Source organism: Zeus faber (assembly GCF_960531495.2).
Source record: "Zeus faber genome assembly, chromosome: 15".
NCBI lineage: Eukaryota > Metazoa > Chordata > Actinopteri > Zeiformes > Zeidae > Zeus > Zeus faber.
The window spans coordinates 7,067,900-7,087,899 of NC_137194.1; the positions used below are offsets into that span (position 1 = coordinate 7,067,900).

The 20,000-nt window shown below is 48.9% G+C and overlaps 1 protein-coding gene across 1 annotated transcript in view; it reads left to right on the forward strand.

The window, feature by feature from the left end:
* LOC307240707 (plexin-A1-like) overlaps nt 1–20,000 on the forward strand; it is a gene marked incomplete at both ends in the record, with an annotated part of 204,601 nt that overhangs the window by 134,796 nt on the left and 49,805 nt on the right. The window contains 3 exons of the mRNA XM_080014554.1: nt 3,158–3,254; nt 8,994–9,247; nt 19,556–19,707. Coding sequence (XP_079870680.1) covers nt 3,158–3,254; nt 8,994–9,247; nt 19,556–19,707 — 503 coding nt within the window. The remainder of the gene's footprint in view (nt 1–3,157; nt 3,255–8,993; nt 9,248–19,555; nt 19,708–20,000) is intronic.

Consider the following 20,000-nt stretch of genomic DNA (forward strand, 5'->3'; position numbering starts at 1 on the left):
GGAGATGGGGGAGAGAGAGGGGGGAGAATGGGAGAGGGGCGAGAGAGGGGAGAGAGGGGGTGACAGAGAGGGGGGAGAGAGGGAGAGGGAGAAAGAGGGAGACAGAGAGGTGGGGAGATGGGGGAGAGAGAGAGAGAGAGGGAGACAGAGAGGGGGGAGAGAGGGAGAGAGAGAGAGAGGTGGGGAGATGGGGGAGAGAGAGGGAGAGAGAGAGAGAGAGGGAGACAGAGGTGGGGAGATGGGGGAGAGAGAGAGAGAGAGGGAGACAGAGAGGGGGGGGAGAGAGGGAGAGAGAGAGAGAGGTGGGGAGATGGGGGAGAGAGAGGGAGAGAGAGAGAGAGAGGGAGGACAGAGAGGTGGGGAGATGGGGAGAGAGAGGGGGAGAGAGGGGGAGACAAAGAGGTGGAGAGATGGGGGAGAGAGAGGGGGGAGAATGGGAGAGAGAGAGTGGTGGAGAGAGAGAGAGAGAGACAGGGAGACAGAGAGGGGGGAGAGAGGGGGAGACAGAGAGGTGGGGAGATGGGGGAGAGAGAGAGAGAGGGAGACAGAGAGGGGGGAGAGAGGGAGAGAGAGAGAGAGGTGGGGAGATGGGGGAGAGAGAGGGGGGAGAATGGGAGAGGGGCGAGAGAGGGAGGGAGGGGGTGACAGAGAGGGGGGGAGAGAGGGAGAGGGAGAAAGAGGGAGACAGAGAGGTGGGGAGATGGGGGAGAGAGAGAGAGAGAGGGAGACAGAGAGGGGGGAGAGAGGGAGAGAGAGAGAGGTGGGGAGATGGGGGAGAGAGAGGGAGAGAGAGAGAGAGAGAGGGAGACAGAGGTGGGGAGATGGGGGAGAGAGAGAGAGAGAGGGAGACAGAGAGGGGGGAGAGAGGGAGAGAGAGAGAGAGGTGGGGAGATGGGGGAGAGAGAGGGAGAGAGAGAGAGAGAGGGAGACAGAGAGGTGGGGAGATGGGGGAGAGAGAGGGGGGAGAGAGGGGGAGACAAAGAGGTGGAGAGATGGGGGAGAGAGAGGGGGGAGAATGGGAGAGAGAGAGTGGTGGAGAGAGAGAGAGAGAGAGAGACAGGGAGACAGAGAGGGGGGAGAGAGGGGGAGACAGAGAGGTGGGGAGATGGGGGAGAGAGAGAGAGAGGGAGACAGAGAGAGGGGGAGAGAGGGAGAGAGAGAGAGAGGTGGGGAGATGGGGGAGAGAGAGGGGGGAGAATGGGAGAGGGGCGAGAGAGGGAGGGGGGGGTGACAGAGAGGGGGGAGAGAGGGAGAGGGAGAAAGAGGGAGCCAGAGAGGTGGGGAGATGGGGGAGAGAGAGGGGGGAGAGAGGGGGAGACAGAGAGGTGGAGAGATGGGGGAGAGAGGGGGGAGAATGGGAGAGAGAGAGTGGTGGAGAGAGAGAGAGAGACAGGGAGACAGAGAGGGGGGAGAATGGGAGAGGGGAGAGAGGGGTGAGAGAGGGAGAGAGGGGGTGACAGAGAGGGGGGAGAGAGGGAGAGAGAGGGAGACAGAGAGGTGGAGAGATGGGGGAGAGAGAGGGGGGAGAATGGGAGAGAGAGAGTGGTGGAGAGAGATAGAGAGAATGGGACAGAGAGGGGGGAGAGAGGGACAGTGGTACTAAAAGTGTATGGGATGGATGGATGGATGGATGGATGGATGGATGGATGGATGGATGGGTGGATGGATGGATGGGTGGGTGGATGGATGGATGATGGATGGATGGGTGGGTGTGTGGTGGATGGATGATGGATGGATGATGGATGATGGATGGGTGGGTGTGTGGGTGGATGGATGATGGATGGATGATGGATGATGGATGGGTGGGTGTGTGGGTGGATGGATGTGTGGGGGGCTCTGGTCCCCCCCAGAGGAGCAGGATGCTGGAAGCCTCCCAGCACTGGCCTCCGTCCAGACCCCTCCGCCCCCCTCCTCCACCTCCTCCACCTCCTCCACCTCCCTTATTTATTTCTGTTTTTCTTCTTTTCCTCCCTTACCTTACTCACATCCTCAGATCTTTCTTCTCTCATCCCTCTCTTTTTAAAATGTTCTCCCCCCTCCCCCTCCCTCCCCCCTCCCTCCCCCCCCCCTGTCCCTCCTCCCCCTCCCTGTCCTTCCCTCCCCCTCCCTCCCCCCTCCCTGTCCCTCCCTCCCCTCCCTGTCCTTCCCTCCCCCTCCCTCCCCCCCCCCCTGTCCCTCCCCTCCCCCTCCCTGTCCTTCCCTTCCTTTTCTTCCATATATCTCTCCTTTCTCCCCTTTCTTCTGGATTATTCTGTTTTTAGTTTCTCACTTTCTTTCCTTCTTTCTTTCTTTCCTTCCTTCCTTCCTTCTTTCCTTCTTTCTTTCCTTCCTTCCTTCCTTCTTTCCTTCTTTCTTTCCTTCTTTCTTTCTTTCTTTCTTTCTTCCTTCCTTCCTTCTTTCCTTCTTTCTTTCTTTCTTCCTTCTTTCCTTCTTTCTTTCTTTCTTCCTTCCTTCCTTCTTTCCTTCTTTCTTTCTTTCTTTCCTTCTTTCCTTCTTTCTTCCTTCCTTCCTTCTTTCCTTCTTTCTTTCTTTCTTTCCTTCTTTCCTTCTTTCTTCCTTCCTTCCTTCCTTCTTTCCTTCTTTCTTTCTTTCTTTCTTCCTTCTTTCCTTCTTTCTTTCTTTCCTTCTTTCTTTCTTTCTTTCTTTCATTCTTTCCTTCCTTCCTTCCTTCCTTCCTTCCTTCCTTCCTTCCTTCCTTTCTTTCTTTCTTTCTTTCTTTCTTTCTTTCTTTCTTTCTGCTTTGTTCAGGTCCTAGATGCTCATGAAGCCATCATCACATGTTGTGGTGTTTGGAGTGGAGTCAGTGTGAGAATGTGCCCAGGAGGAGTTTTCGACAGTAGCCCACTGTCACGTCAGCACCAGCCCCCACCCCCCACAGGGTGGAGTAACGGAGATGCAGCCCCCCCCCCCTCCTCAAACCCAGCGTGTCAGGGAGCAAATTGAAAATGCCAACTTCACTTTGCGCTCCTCCACGTCTCGCAACTCCCAAATGAACCGGTGGCAGATGTGGATTCATGCGCCTCATGTTTGCCATAAACCGAGGCACCCCGGCCGGCGATTCCACGTGTTCCCGAGTCCTAAGTTTAAGGAGAGGTGTAATTCAAGTTTTTGTTTTCTTTCCTTTCCCTCTCCCTCTCTCCATCCCTCCCTTTGTTAGTACGACTACGAGGGCGCCGACATCAGCGACATGCCCGTCGACCTGTCCGTGGTCTGGAACGGCAACTTTGTCATCGACAACCCCTTCGACATACAAGGTGAGGTGGCACTTTGCTTCGCTGCCGGGTGGTGGTTCCCAATCTGAGGTCCGGGGGTCCTTTTGAGAGGCGCTGGGGAACGTCACCGTAACCGGAAGTGGTAGCCCTCACCGGAAACGGAAATTTCAACTCTGTGCACCATCTCATCTTAATCCACGTCACGGTCCTTTAATTAGCGTCCCAAAGTTACGGGTCAAGTTTTCAACCAGACCTCGGGAGGGAGATCTTTTTGACTCTCTCTCTCCGAAAACACACCCTTCTTATATATAATAATATATATTGGATCTAGTTAAAATCCTTTGGTCTATGAATTAACAGAGTTTTTAAAAGCCTGTTTTTTTAAAAAAGGCTTTTTATATATTAGCGGTGGCGTGGCTTTCACCTCAGTCGTTTTTCTTAGTTTTTAGTCATTAATTTCCATTTCCATTGGGGTATTTTATTCTGTCCATCTCTAGAGAGGATTCAGAAAGAAACAAGGGACTCGAAATTTCGGATAGCAAAGGGATGTACAGTAGGAAGGTGGGGCGTGGCTGTATGTATGGATAGATGGGTAAATGGAAAGATGGATGGATGGAAAGATGGATGGATGGATACATGGATGGATGGATACATGGATGGATGGATAGATGGACAGATTGATGGATGGAGCTGAGAAGTCTTAAAACAGGGGAGCGGGTGACATCAAAAAACGAAAGATGTGACTACGGAGAACCTGGAGAAGCTGTGGTCGGGGCGGGGCACGTTTGACACGATGGGAACGGAGGCGTCGTAACGGCTGACGAACGAACCCATAAAAGGCCTGTTCTGGTATTCACGTCAGCACCGCTAATAATCGTCCGTTTGGGATTCTGGGCTCTATCTCAGGCGGCGCATCGGGCGGTGGGGGCTAATGAATTGAAAGGGTCTCATTATGGCAGATAATCTTAAATCACGCTCTCTCAAGTACCGTACCTGGTGTTATCCCCTGGAATTAACTCCGTAGTCGGCCCCGGATTCAGCTCGGAATTAGTGCCCCGCCCCGCCCCTTTCCTGCTAAGCCTCCGTTTCAATTCACTTCCATCCTACTCGATGCAGGGTACTTATTTACAACGCGCTCCCCAAACAAACTCTCACGCGGAGCTGCAAACTCGCCGTATAATTTCCTGTCTGTCCTAATTTCGATAATTGTCAGGCGCCGTTAGCGGGCGAATCTGCATGTCGCCCGCCGACGCTTGTCCCTGGCGACCCGATTCGTCTGCCAGTCTCGTTCAAACGGAGACGTGTCTGTCTGTCAGTGCCTGAAGTGTCTGAGGCGGGAGGCGAGGTGTGACGGTAACGGGCCGGTAAACGTCCCGTTCTCCATCCAGCGCCGGATACCTTTACCCCGAGATGACATCATCAGATTACAGAGTGTCCGTCTGCTTGATGTTTCATCCAAGTGAAGGGATGAGAAATAGCCCGGTCAAATTTTTAATTTAGTGTCTGTCTGGTGGACCGGCTACAGTACATGATCCACCGGGTTTGAGTGTTTGTAGGAATCAGTGGGCGGGCTAGTGGACGCCTTAATTTAAAATCACATTTTGGCAGCTGCCGCTGTTATCGCACGCTTATAAATAATACAATTCACTTCACAACTGGAAGGAATGGAGCCACACTTTCCTTGGGAAGACATTGAAACAATACACACTTAGACCCCCAAGTTATACTTTGGCTTTATTCATGTGGATTCTGCATAGTAACAATCAGAATTCCATGGCCAAAAGCAGTAACATAAAATAAACCTGTACGACAATGATAGTATACTATATATGATAGTATACTATATATGATAGTATACTATTCAGTATATGATAGTATACTATATACGATAGTAAATTATATATGATAGTATACTATATATGATAGTATACTATTCAGTATATGATAGTATACTATATACGATAGTAAATTATATATGATAGTATACTATATATGATATTACACTATATTTGATTGTGTACTATATATGATATTATACTATATATGATATTACACTATATTTGATAGTGTACTATTTATGATATTATACTATATATGACAGTTTACTATATAAGATATTATACTATGTATGATGGTATACTGTATATGATGGCAAAATATATATGATAGTATATAACTCATAACATTTACATAAAATAAACCTATACGACAATAATCGTATACTATATATGATAGTATACTATATATGATAGTATATAGCTCGTAACTTTAACATAACAAAGCTATCCAACAATGATAGTATACTGTATGTATGATAGTATACTATATATGATTTTATATAGCCCGTAACATTGACATAATAAACCTATACTACGATGATAATATACTATATCTGATAGTATACTATATATGATGGTATATAGCCCAGAATCTTTACATATAATAAAACTATATCACGATGATAGTATACAGTACTATACTTGTATAGCAACTTTTGACTATTTAAATTCTATCTAAATTCTTTTCAAGAATGATTCCATTCGGTATGAAGACATCAGAGTGAAGGTCGTGACCATCCCCTCCCACAGCCACCGTTGTTCAGCTCATGCTTTTTTAGAAAACAACACTCAACTCTCACGTAACACTTCTACGTCTTGACAACCTTACTTTTCAAATGATGATGTTGCTCACAGAGATGCCGTCACAATGTGGAAAAAGCTCCTCCTTAAGCTTTGGCCTTGCCGCTGCTCGGAGGGCCGGGTCAGGTAGAGGGTTGGATTCATTCGTTGGCGCCACTGAGAGAACGAGTTTCCTGTTCTCAGGGCCAGTGCTCTCACCATAACAGACATCCCACGTCAGGTTGTCTTTCAGTGGAGATTCTCTTTTACCGCTTATTCATTTTTATTAATTCATTTTTTTTTTAATTATTTTTATTTTTTTTTTCTCACAAAAGCAGGGACCTTCACATTCCTACCGCGCTCTCATTGGACACTATTCAGTGGCGGTGCGGAGACATCATCTCCGCACCTCTCCGCCCGGAGGCCTCTTTTCTTTCCAAACACGCGAAATGTCAGAAAGATGTAAAGAGCAGAAAGAAAGGTCCTTGATGAAGTAATTACCCCGGTATTGACGATGCGGCGGGGGAGGGACCGTGGCATCCGAGGGGGCTTTAAAGTCGGTTCAAATGGAATAACGGAGCTTTAAAAAAAAAAAAAAAGAAAAGGCGAGCAAAAAACGAAAAAAACGCATCCTCGCTGAGCCAAATCTCATAAAGACCTTCTCCTCCCCCTCCCTCCTCCTCATCCTCTCCTCCTCCTTTTTTCCCTGCGTCCTCGTGCGGCGGTATTATCCGTGCGGAGGCAGAGTGCGGCCCCGGCTTTGCCGCCGCTGTAAAGTGGAAGCGTTAATGTAATTAAATCATTCATTTGCCGCCGATTAATTAGCGCCGCGCCACTTTTAAGCTTAGCCGCGGCTAATCAGATTAGCCCGGCGGACGGCCGGAGCAAGCAGACGGATGGATATGCCCGCTCCCCTTTGAAGTCCGGCTCCGGCTTTCTCTCTCTCTCTCTCTCTCTCGTTCTCTCGTTCTTTCTCCGCCCGCCAGCTCTTTGCCTCTTCGCCTCCCTCTTCCTCTGTTTTCCCCCAGCTCCTCCGCATCCCCACCGGCGTCCATCTCCGCCATGTCCGTCCCATTTTCACTCATTACCAATAACCACCTCTGTCTCTAAACCCGCTAACAAGCGCGCCGCGGACATGCTCCCCTGCGCTGTTTCATCTCTCGGCAAAAAACCTTGAACCTCTCTCCTTCTCCGGTGTTTACATACTGTGTATCTATAACTATACCCGGGCTCAGACTGTGGTTTTACATGCCGGTATCATTTCCTTATTGCCATTAAAGACGTAACCCTTTTTGGGGAAAAAAAAAGAAGAGAAATCGTAATCTTCCCCTCAGGGCGCTGACTCACACTGTTCTTCTTTACCTCACCCGGTGTTGCCTCATAGCTCTCGCCCCATTTGAATTTGGCTCCGTGGCACAATTATACTGTGACACCCCGAAATGTCAGAGACGGATGGGATGACACTTGTTCAACTCATCACTTCCGCCACGGGAGTGTTTCGGCGGGAAGGTTCCAACCGCCCGATCCCACAGTGCATGGTTTTCCTGTGGTTTCCCTTGCCGTTCTCTCTTTGTAGAACACTCTTTCCAATGTGTCCTATGTACAGCTGTTCAATGCTTATGTCTGGACGCTGAGTCCGCCCACATGCAAGTGCTGTGTTTGTGCTGGTGATTGAAGCTGTATGTTATAATCTTGCACTTTGGCAATTGCTCAGTTGTCGAGACGCAGCCGCTCTTTGTTTGCTTACCTGCGATGACGGTATAAATCATCTAAGCTGAACGGCTTCAGCATCAGTTGGTGTGGACAGCAACCTTTCATCAGTCAAATGCGACGCTGATAACTAGTTGCGGGTGTTTTTTTTTTTCCCCACAGCTGCTTGTTATATTGTATTTCCTATATTGTATTGGATTGTCAGGCTTTGTTCAGCGCCGGACTGTTAGAATAGCCATTGAAGTGGATGCGGTAGCAGAACTTGCAGGTGACGTGTTCAATCACATCAGTCTACTGTCCGGTACACCAACATACTTGTACGGGGTCTCACCGTTTCATTTTAAGGGTTACATCCTGGCTTCACACTTCCAAAACAAATCAAAGCTCCAAGCCTCCAGCCTCGAAAGGTGTTCACAGGGTGTGAACGCAAAATACAGCAAGTTTATTTATAATGCACCCTTCAACAACAAGGCAATTCACAGCGTTTTACAGGAAACATAAAATGCATTAAGACAAAGTACAAAGAAACACATTATAAGAGGGCATTGAGTGCATAAAGTAAAAAAAAAATCAAATACATAGAATGCACAAGGGTTACAGTGCAGTGCAAGAAATGACTCAAAGTAATCTTGTTTTACTCTTTGTTATCAATTACTTCTGCTACTCCCCGAAAAGCATTTTGCCTTATATATCGATATCCCAGCCCGGGAGAACCGGAGATCTTCTCACGAGGAACGCGTGGGGATTCAACACATCAAAGTCATACAGTGTCTTTGTTTGTTTACCTATCAATGTCTAACTTGGTACGGCCCCTGACCATGCTGTCCTTGGAGGACCAGCCAAATTTCAAGGTCCTATACCACTGTTAGGTAGAGTTTTGATACGGTAGATTTGATATTGCAACATGGAATTAGAAATGCATTGGCTAATATCTCAGACATTGTTCCCCTAACCCTCAACCCTTAGCTCTTTGGTTACTTTGTCCAGGTATGTCCATGGAACATGTATCCCAAATTTGTTGTTATCTCGACCAATGAGAAGAAGATTTTTAAAGATTTTCCGTTAAAACAGGAGTGGAAATCCATGCAGACAGGCTTTGTGTTCTTGAGAGATGATTCTCCCATAACATGTTTCAGGTGTCTGGGTCAAACAGGTGCAGTGTGGCTCAGGTCTTCAAGTTTGAATGCCTTTTATAGCGCCCCCCTGTGGCTGGATTATTATTGATTGGCCTCTTCGGAGCCTATTTTATTGGAAATGTGGAAATTTGGAAGATATCTGAGATATAGCCGTTTAGTTTAGATGGCGTGTAATAATAGACAAAAACAATTGGTACTCCGAGCAATGTGTTAGCTGGGAATTATCGTGGAATGTGTCTTCCCAGCCTCGAATACGTAATAAAATAAAAAATATTATAATAAAAATTCTCCCCCTTCCCCATCTGTCCTTTAACCAGCCCACCTGTACAAGTGCCGGGCGCTGAGGGACAGCTGTGGCATGTGCCTGAAGGCCGACCCGCGGTTCGAGTGCGGCTGGTGCGTCCAAGAGAGGAAGTGCTCACTCCGGCAGGAGTGCGCCGGCGGCGGGGGCGGCGCAGGGGGCGGAGCCAACGGCGGAACGGCGCACCTATCCATGCAGCATCTTGACAACGGCGGATGGATGCACGCCACCGCCGGCAACGGCCGCTGCACCCACCCCAAGATCACCAAGGTGGGTGGTCAAAAGTGGAGGTCGGAGGGCCACGTGGTAAGAGAGGAGAGGGTGAGGGAGGAGAGAAGGAGTCGGAAAGAGGAGGAGGAGGTGGAGGAGAATGGGGGGAAAAGAGGAGGTGGAGGAGGTGTGTGTGTTGTCACAGTGAGCAGAGGTGCCAGCTGTTGCAACGCTATTGGCCACTGATCCGCTGCTGCTGGCTTCCATACAGACTGTAACACACACACACACACACACACACACGCACACACACACACACACACACACACACACACACACACACACACACACACACACACACACACACAGGCTCTCCCTCTTTGTCTTTCCGCTCATGTGAGACTGAGAAGTGATGCTCTGCAGGAGCGTTGGCAACACGCAGCGGAAAACAATTTTTTTTTAAATATATATATATATTTTTTTTCGTTACTTAAAAAAGAAAACGCAATTAACCGGCAGCGCCGTCTCACCACGGTGGCTTGATCACACCACCGCCTGATGTGGCGCGTGTGGAGTCACCTGCAGAAATCCAGAGGACCCCCCTCCAAAATATATATATATATATATATATATATATATATATATATATATATATTCAGTATAAATATATATAAAATAGTAGTATGACAGGGTGTTGCGTCAGATACACTACTGTGGTGGGAGAGAGACAGTGTGTATATGTAGAGTCTGTCTCCTCAGTATGTATTTATACATCTACATATTTTAAATTGCATATTTTAACAGTAATATTTAACATTTTCTGTTTTTATTTCATCTAAGCTTTGCTCATTCTTCCCTCCACCCGTCCTTCCCTCCTCCCTCTTTCCTTCCTTCCTCCCTTTCCAACCTTTTTTCATTCCACCCTTCTTTCCAACCCTCCCTCCTTCCTTCTTTCCAACATCCGTCTTTCCTTCCTTTCCAACCTTTTTTCATTCCACCCTTCTGTCCAACCCTCCCTCGCTTCCCTCCATCCCTCCTTCCATCCTCACTTCTTTCCTTCCTTTCCTCACTTCTTTCCTCTATCACTCCCTCCTTCCCTTCTTTCACTCCCTCCTTCCTTCTTTCCAACCCCCCTGTTAAGTTCCTCCCTTCGTTCGCTGCCTCCCCATGCATTCCAGCGCACCGTCCAAGGACAGCACGGTCAGGGGCCGTACCAAGCCTCATCCCTCCTTACTCCCTTCCTTCCTTTCCTCCTTCCCTCCTTCCTTCCTGCCCCCATCCCTCCGTCTCCCTGTATTCCAGTACAACCTCTCCCTGCCTCCATCCCTCCTTACTCCCTTCCTTCCTGCCCCCATCCCTCCATCCCTCCTTACTCCCTTCCGTCCCCCATCCCTTCATCCCTCCGTCTCCCTTCCTCCCTTTCCTCCTTCCTTCCTGCCCCCATCCCTCCATCCCTCCCTCTCCCTGCATTTCAGTTCACGCTCTCCCTCCCTCTCTCCCTCCTTCCCAGTGGTTCCCAGAGAAGGACGGGTGGTAATTGAATTCCCCTTCCCTGCGTCTGACTGACACCTCATCTCATCTTCTCCTAAGAGGTCCTGGGAGCCCCCTCTCGCCGCCTCTCCGTCATTTTCATCCTGCTCAATAATCTGTTTCCCTCTCTTTGTAATCTGTCCCTCCCGAAAAAGAGGGATCGTCCTTCTCTTCCGTCCGAGTCGCTCCCTCTCTCTCTCTCGCTCGCTCGCTCTGTCAAACTCTGCTTCATTGGTTTCATTTAGATCCGCTTCTCCGGTGACGTTAGAATAGATAGAGTAAGGTCAGATTAATGCAGTTCCATGAGGATAGGTCCGGTGAGGTCAGATGGGCATGGTTACCTTAGAATAGGTGGTTAGGCTGGATTAGTACGACTCCCTTAGAATAGCTAGGGTTTGGTCAAATCGGCGTGGTTACCTTCTTCTTCTTGTCGTGTCCACAAAACAGTCAGTTACAAGGCTTGGCTAGATGTGGTTCAGCCACAGCTGAACACATTGCTGTCCCTTCTCATTAAACTCTGCTAAGTCCGATGGTGTGCAGGGCTGTTCCAGCAGCGGACATATCAGGAGGTGCTCCATGGTCTGTCGTCCAGTTCCACAGTCACACACAGCGTCCCCGTCATTCAGGTATCCCCATTTGGCAAGAGTGGCTTTTGCATGTCCAACACCAGATCTTAGTTTGTTAAGGCATTTCCACACTGCGTGGTTGGTGTCTGCTCCAGGGGGCAGTGCCGTCATAACCAGACTGTTATAACCAGTTGAGAGGTTGACAAACACCACACCAGTTACCATCCCTTCCTCATAGCCGTCTTCGATGTACTGAGTGAGGTTGAGTACTTGGCTAGCTGTCGACTTGCCAGGGCGGAAACCTGCTTGTTCAGGGATGAGGTGTTTGTCAACAAAGGTGCCAATTCTGTTGAGGATCAGACGTTCGAAAAGCTTGTAGGTATGACTCAAAGGTGTGATTGGTCTGAAGTTCTTGGGAGCGGATGGATCTTTCCCAGGTTTCAGCAGTGCTATAATGTGGGCTTTCTTCCAGATGTTAGGGAGTTTGTGTGTTGTTAGGCATGGTTACCTAAGAATAGGTGGTTTGGCCGGATTAGTACGGTTCCATTAGAATAGGTCGGGTTTGGTCAAATTGGTATGGTTATATTAGAATAGGTGTCTATGGAAATTTGGTCATTACGGCTGCCAAGGTGCCAAAGAGTTTTGCCCAAAAGTCGGTGCGTGCTAGGGAGACAGGGAACGGGAGAGAGGGCGCGGTGGTGGCAGCGAAAGACTGATTTAGGGGACGAGGCGGTGGAGAGAGGTACGGAAGGACGAGGTGTTGAGAGTTTGAGCTCTCCGGTTCGAGGGCGCTAACTCTGACACATCTGCACTTCCTAAAATACACATCCCCCGCTCCGCGCTGCCGCGGCGCATGTTCAGTGCCGTGTCGAGGTGTGTGGTGGGTATGTGTGTGCACTGCATTGGATCAAATCGTGTGTAGCGCACGCATGCGTGTGCACATACCGGTGAGACGGAGGCAAGATGAAAGCAGCGATATGTTTTATTTAGGGGACGGCGTGATCTTATGGTGGTACAAGCCCTGAGAGAGCGGGTGAAATAAATGTGTAAACAAGCTGCGAAAGTCAGAGGCGTCCTGAAAGGGAAGGGGAGGGTTAGCCGGAGACCTGCATTGTCTTCACATACACCCTTTCTTTCTTTCTTTCTTTCTTTCTTTCTTTCTTTCTTTCTTTCTTTCTTTCATAGTTCTTTCCTTGACCTTGAAATCGAAGTGTTCAAGCCGGATGCTTTATATTTCCAATATTTCCAACAAAGACCCTGTTCTGACCAGATTGAACCTTAAACGCTTCCATGAGAACCCTCTGCTCTTCCTCAAACGCGGCCTCGCTTTGCAGAAATCTGGCTCCGCCACCACCCCCGCCACCAACCCCACCACCCCCACCACCACCACCTCCACCACCTCTGGCTTCTTTTTATTACTTCTGCCTGATAGAGAGACAACCGAAGCCTTTTTTTCAGGAAGCCCGTAACCACTGTGGATTGACCACGTCCGCGGGTCTTCAGCTGACCCTGACGGGATATTCCCGAAGCTGCGGCACTCGCTCGCTCACCGACTCTAGTGGCTCGGCTTCATCTTTATTAATTTTTTTTTCGGCGACTTCTCGACGAATGTCCCTTATCGTCGGGAGTCCGAGCGCGAACAAGGAACCAATTAAAAGCCTTACAGTGTGTATTGATTGTCACCTTCACCTTCAAAGAGTTTGGGTTCAGTCTGTGGACGCAACCCGCCGCGCGTTCCTTTCCGAAATAAAGACGGGCCGGCGGCCATTGCTTGTGCAGTGGCTGTGAGTCTCACCGGAGGGCCGGAGAGGTTTGCACTGGCGGACAAGGTTTTTTCAGACCTGAGATGATTATCTTTGATGTTTACCAGAGGTGGGCGGCAGAATGCACATAACGCTTCACTCTCTCTCCCTCTCTCTCTCTCTCTCTCTCTCTCTCTCTCTCTACCTCCATCACTACCTCCATGTCTCTCTCCATCTCGCTCTCCATCGCTCTCGGTGGGTTCTTATGCAATTCAAGTCCACTGAAGCCAATTATGAAGCAGCCTCTCCTCCGGTCGGACAGCCGGGGAGCGGCGGGGAGGGGGCGGGGAGGGGACGGGGGTTTGCAGCCCTGATGAGGCTGCGGTTTTTCACTGATAACGCCGCTGCCGAAAAAGGGGAACGCGTTGAGAATGCACAACGCCGGCGGCGGCAGCTTAACAAACCGCCCCGGTCGTTATTGATTACACCCGTGGACAAAGGAAAGCGGTGTAAAACGTGTAAAACAAGCAGGCGGACAAAAACTCACACGGAGAGATGGAGGTTGGCGACACCGTGTATGTACTTTGTAAAGGCCAGCGGTAGAACATAGTATCAAGTATAGTATCTATCCGTCTGTCTGTCTGTCTGTCTGTGTGTCTATCTCTCTATCCGTCTATCTATCTATCTATCTGTCTGTCTATCTGTCTGTCTGTCTGTCTATCTGTCTGTCTGTCTATCCGTCTATCCATCTATCCATCTATCTATCTGTCAATCTGTCTGTCTATCTGTCTCTCTATCTATCTATCTATCTATCTATCAATCTATCTATCCATCTATCCATCTGTCTATCTGTCTGTCTGACTGTCTGTCTGTCTGTGTGTCTATCTATCTATCCATCTATCTATGCATCTATCTGTCTGTCTGTCTGTCTATCCATCTATCTATCTGTCTGTCTATCTGTCTGTCTGTCTATCCATCTATCCATCTATCTATCTATCTGTCTGTCTGTCTGTCTGTCTGTCTATCTATCTGTCTGTCTATCTATCCATCTATCTGTCTATCTGTCTGTCTGTCTGTCTGTCTGTCTATCTATCTATCCATCTTTCCATCTATCTATCTGTCTATCTGTCTGTCTGTCTGTCTGTCTGTCTGTCTGTCTGTCTGTCTGTCTGTCTGTCTATCCATCTTTCCATCTGTCTATCTGTCTGTCTGTCTGTCTATCTGTCTGTCTGTCTGTCTATCTATCTGTCTATCTGTCTGTCTGTATGTCCGTCCGTTCGTCCGTCCGTCCGTCTGTCTTACCATAGTCCATCCATCTGTCTGTCTGTTTTAGGTGTTATTGGAGCTAAATGATTATGTCGCCGTATCTTTGTCCAGATTGAACCCATTGATTCTAGATGCGAGTCAGATCAATTGGCCTTGGTGCTGCAGCCCGTTCAGTATCAATCCACCCTTCCAGCCATCCCCGCTAAAGTCATTGATACGCATTCAATTTCAATTCATACATTGAATTAAAGTGAATAAATGAAACAATCATTTTTGAAGCTGCTGATAACAGCTCTTTTTTAAACCCAATCCGGGGTTTCGTTCGAGGTGAGGACGCTTTAAACGACGTGTCATTCAACTTCGTGGTTGCCCCTTAATTGTACGACTTGGTTTCGGAAAGATGTCAAAGCCGTCCCTCGCCGTGAGCATGCCCCTGGGCCATCGGCGCCTTGTCGGTCTCCGGACCAAATACAATAACGAGAGTTCGGAGCTGGGAGTGCGCTGCCGTCTGGGTTTGAACCTACCATAGTTTGCCTTGAAATGCGATTATTCTGGAGTCCTTGTACGATTATTTGGCAACACGGTCTGATTTCCATCCAAGAACTGCCGACATCAACTGCAAGACATGACCGTATTCCCGGTTGAGAAACCAAGAATTCTGTATAAGCTCATTGCAGAACCTCGAGTAGATCCTTCAAAGAACCCAATTTTCCAACATGAAAAACAAATAGAAATCCTTCTAGTTTGTAAATACATTTTGATCCTCGCAGCGATGGTTCCCCTGGAAACAACATTCCCGATGTACTATTCCCAGTTTTTTTGGAACGATTTCAATGATTTAACGGTAATAGCTTGTTTTGAGACGGTTGTAATTCACATTTCCAAAAAAAAACAAAAGAAAACGTAATAATAATAAAGAAAAGAACCCAGTCCATATATTTTCCTCCCAAACGCTGCTTCAGAGTTTCACTTAAAATGCCTTTGCGGAATTCACAAACCGGGCTCCACACCACATCAATGACATTCCCAGTTTTTAACAGCTCCTGGCCAACCGCAGGCCATGTGTTATTGGCTCCCCGGGAGACCGCAGTGAGGATACCACTCGAAAGAACACACGACTACACACACACACACACACACAGACACAAGCAAAAACATAACCGTGTGTTTACGGGTTTTATGGAAGCCCGTTGGGTAACCGCCGCTCCAGTTTTATGGGATGTGATGTGGCCGCTGTGCGGTCAGGGCTGCATGTAAGGGCTCCACCACCCGCGGACGGCAGGCGGTGAGCTGTAGGCCCGCTCACTAGGTCCGGTGCCGTAGCTGGAAGACGCTTTCATCAAGGGTTGACAAAACAGCAAAACCTCCTTTACCTCAACACGTTTGTGATGAAAAGTCAAGCTCTTTACGAGTGAGCCGGTAAAAACATGTGTTCCATTTCCAGACTTTTGTTGGTTGGTTAGAGAGTATGTTTGGCTCTCAGTTGTGGATGGGGTTCTCACAGGAATTATTTAGTTCGATGGAATGCAAAGTGTGAGAGTCACATTCGGTACGACACCACACGCCTCCGGCCTTTTCTCGCGTTCATTTTGTCAGTCATTATTTTTCTGTGAATTCCTGGCTGGCTGTTACGGCGTCGCCAATGAACGACTCTTTTGCCGCAGCGAGTCCCGACCCGCGCCGACGAACCCTTCGGGAGTCCTGCATCACTAAGACCGCTGAGGTTTTGCATCAACCCCAAAGTCCAAATTAGGTTTCCTCCCAAAATGTAAAGTGCCTTCCAGATACTTGTTTCAGTAGATGTGGTGTGGTTGACATTAACAGGGCAATTTGCCTTCCTGCCCCAGGAGTTTTGTGGATTGGTGCTAGCTGGCACAGATGGAGATATCAAAGTGCCACTAATGCCCAGGCGTCCACCGCCCCGGAGTCGATAGACTCCAGGTTTAATTTGGCAGTAATCGCGGTGTGGCGGCTCTGCCTTCGCTATTATATCCTGAGGCCTGTTGCCCGGATATGGTTCTATATCAGTTCGCAGTGATTAAAAATACATACAAACCATAAATGGCCTGTCTTTTCTCAACTCTAATGTTGCCCAGGGATCGCCATGGATTGGTGCCTATTACCTAGATAGGCTAGCGGTGTATGAGATCATTACAGGATAAGATTCCGAAGAGTGGACATTAAAAGGCACAATCATGTGCACACCTCCTTGGTAACCGCTTATTAAACCGCTCACGCTATGGTTATGTCATTAGATCCACTGTGGTTTTGATATTATGTCCCCGGTGAAATGATAGTCGGAACAAATAGGCCGGTTGATGGCCTGCCGCAGAGGAATTGTGGAATCTTCCTGGAGCCACGGACAACAACAGTCAATGGGGACCCGTCAGTTTAGCCCCGTGGTCTCTACTACTGCTGCTGCCGCTTTTCCAAAGGGAATCCTGTTCCGGATACATCATTTCATGTTGCATTACTCACTGCCAGCAGCTTAGGCCATTGTGCCCCAATTTTGGTCGGGGACATCTTAATTTCCTCGTTTCCCTCCGGTTGAAACCGCGGCAAAGGTAAGGTGGCGTCGTGCGACTTAACCCAAGCTACTGCCACCTCCTCTTCCTTTACCTCTAAAGGTGACTAGGTGTTAGCTAACGGCAGTGCTATTACGTACGAGCCCCCAATGGCCCGGTAAATAATGGCTACCTGCCAGGTTGCACGCCACCACGTCAAACGCCGTGGCGTCCTGTCGGAAGTTGATATTTATGTACGCGCGCATGATCTTCCACGCCGAAAGAATTACAGCCGCACGGTGGTCGAGGTAGATCATTAGAGCGAGCGTTATTTGTCATCGTGATCGCTCGCGGTGGCGGGTTGTGTCACTATCTGTGGCGTCCAAATGATTCCGAGTTCCCGTTGAATGGTTGAATCTTTGTGGGGCGCGTTATTGCCCGTCCAGGAACAGGGAAATGGGATCCAGCGTGGTTATTAATGCATATTGATATGATCGCGGCGATATGCCCAAAGGTAATTTGACAGCTAGCTCTGAGAATGTCGGAGAATGTTGAAGCATCCCGCCCACGCCTTCCCGAGTCACTTTATCTTTGTCCGTCTCCTCTTTTTCGCCGACGCCGAGGCCTCTTGAGCGCTATCGTAAGCCGGCCTTGTGTTTGGCGGTAGCCTTCCCGTTCCTGCCCCATCTGAGGTCCCGTTTTGTGGCCATGACATCTGCTGTCCATTACATACCCGAGAGCTGGGTGGCGACTCCCTCTGGCTTGTGTTTACCAGCGTGTGGGAGAGAGAGAGAGAGAGAGGGAAATCATAGCGCCTTGGCACCACAGGCGCCTGAGGTTTGAGAACGTGAGTCAGCTTCCAAGTGGCGGGCAAGTCGCCTATTCGCCCGAACCAGATCCCTCCCTCCCTCCCTCCCTCCCTCTCTCTTAATCTGTTCTGTTTTGTTTCTCCATCCATCCCTCTCTGCCCAGCATCCCTGAAGCCTGCTGTCGAGCGATGGGTTGGTAGTCACCAATTGCCGACCAACCACACTAGCGTTTCTGAGAGGAGCGTCGTCCGCGCGTTGGGAAATGGTCCAAAACATACCGTGAAAAAAAAACAAACAAACAAAAAAAAAAAAAAAAAACCCTGACAATTTCTAAAAAGTGCTCCTTCATTCGCCCTCCATCTTTGATGCTCCCGGTGCAAACTTCTGAGGACGAGAGCTCGCTGCGGTTCTTTGGAACCCGACTCTACCGTGTAACGTTCCGGTCACGGTCTTTCGGATGGGATGGCGTTCGGGAGAAGCGGCGCGTTTCCAGAGGCGGCGGCGCTCAGCCAACCACAGAGCGGGGACGGGACGCAGAACAGATTACCCATAATTACCTTGTAATGCTTGTTAGGGATCGTGTCTGTGTTTGTGTGTGTGTGCGTGCGTGCGCGCGCTCGTGTGTGTGTGTGTGTGTGTGTGTGTGTGTGTGTGTGTGTGTGTGTGTGTGTGTGTGTGTGTGTGTGTGTGTGTGTGTGTGTGTGTGTGTGTGAGCGCGCTCGTGTGTGTGTTTGTGGCCGCGCGTGTCGGTGCGTGTCGTTGTGTGTCGGTGGGTGTTTACCGGTGCGTACGCGCCACACCAGCGTCGTAGCGTTGGCGTTTATGCGGGCGCGACCAGCCGCTGCCCATCAGTCTCCATATGTGTTTTGTCATGCCACACCTGTCCTCGTTACGCGGCATGATCCGCCCAGATAAATCACATTACCCCCCCCTCCCCCCAGGGGCGAGCGGCAGCCAGACGTAATAAGTTTCAATTAGGGCGGTGGGGTGGTTGGTTCTCAACGCCAACGTAACGTTTATTTTTGTTTGGTTTTATTTTTTGCACTTTTTTTTTTTTGCACTTTTGCTCTTTCCTTTAATTTTTCAAAACCGCTGGGTGATATTTCATCATTAGGCTGCTCCGAGCGTACGATTACAGCGGTTCCACACGCTGTGTCTTCCTGTCTGGGTGGATTTGTATATATAGCCTGTGTAGGTTCACGTATCAATAGGGTGTGTGTGTGTGTGTGTGTGTGTGTGTGTGTGTGTGTGTGTGTGTGTGTGTGTGTGTGTGTGTGTGTGTGTGTGTGTGTGTGTGTGTGTGTGTGTGTGTGTGTGTGTTTCAACTTTTTCTATTTTTTTTTTTTTCCACCATCGAAATTGTATTGACTAAATCCCCCTCAGCTGCTCGGCAAATCACCGTCCTCGCCGTGAAGCCCAGCCAAGCTGAACTGTAAGGGCTATGTTAAGCTCAGCCGAAATTGAACACCAAACAATATGGATAAAATGCTCAAAACAGAAAAAGATTTTCTGTTTCAGCATGTTTTCAGCAGACAGAAAAATGTAAATGTTGCAGTCGGAAAACGATGTATGCAAAGTAGGGCTGTTGCTGAGTGATCGCACATCGGCATCGGATTATTGTGCGATTATCGCGATAAATTAATGTAGTCGTTCGCCGGCCCTAATACAAATGAGTGAAGGTGACCGCAAATAAAAGTGGAAAATTCCAAACAACTGCTGTTCAAAAAATATGTATGCACAGTGTGACGATAACCTAAAATAAAATCAGAAAGATATAAATGTTGCTGTTAAAAACACAGAAACAGAAAATTGATGATAACCTAAGAGAGTAAAACATCTAGTGGAGAAAAACAAAAAAATGTAAATAGAACAATTTAGACATGGCAAGAATTCCAATAGTTCTGGCTTTCTAACTTCCATCCCTCCCTCCTCTCCTCCCCCCGTCCTCCAGTTGTTCCCGGAGACGGGGCCCCGGCAGGGGGGCACCCGGCTCACCATCCTGGGGGAGAACCTGGGGCTGCAGTTCCGGGACATCCAGCTGGGGGTCCGGCTGGGCAAGGTGCCCTGCGTGCCTGTCCCCGAGGAGTACGTCAGCGCCGAGAGGTGGGGAAAACGCGAGCACGCACGCACGCACACACACACACACACACACACACACACACACACACACACACACACACACACACACACACACACACACACACACACACACACACACACACACACACACACACACACACACTCATATCAGACTGATGGTTTCAAATTCATGGTTTCTATCCATCTATCTGTCTGTCTGTCTCTAGGTCTCTCTGTCTGTCTATCTATCTATCTATCTATCTATCTATCTATCTATCTATCTATCTATCTATCTGTCTGTCTGTCTGTCTGTCTGT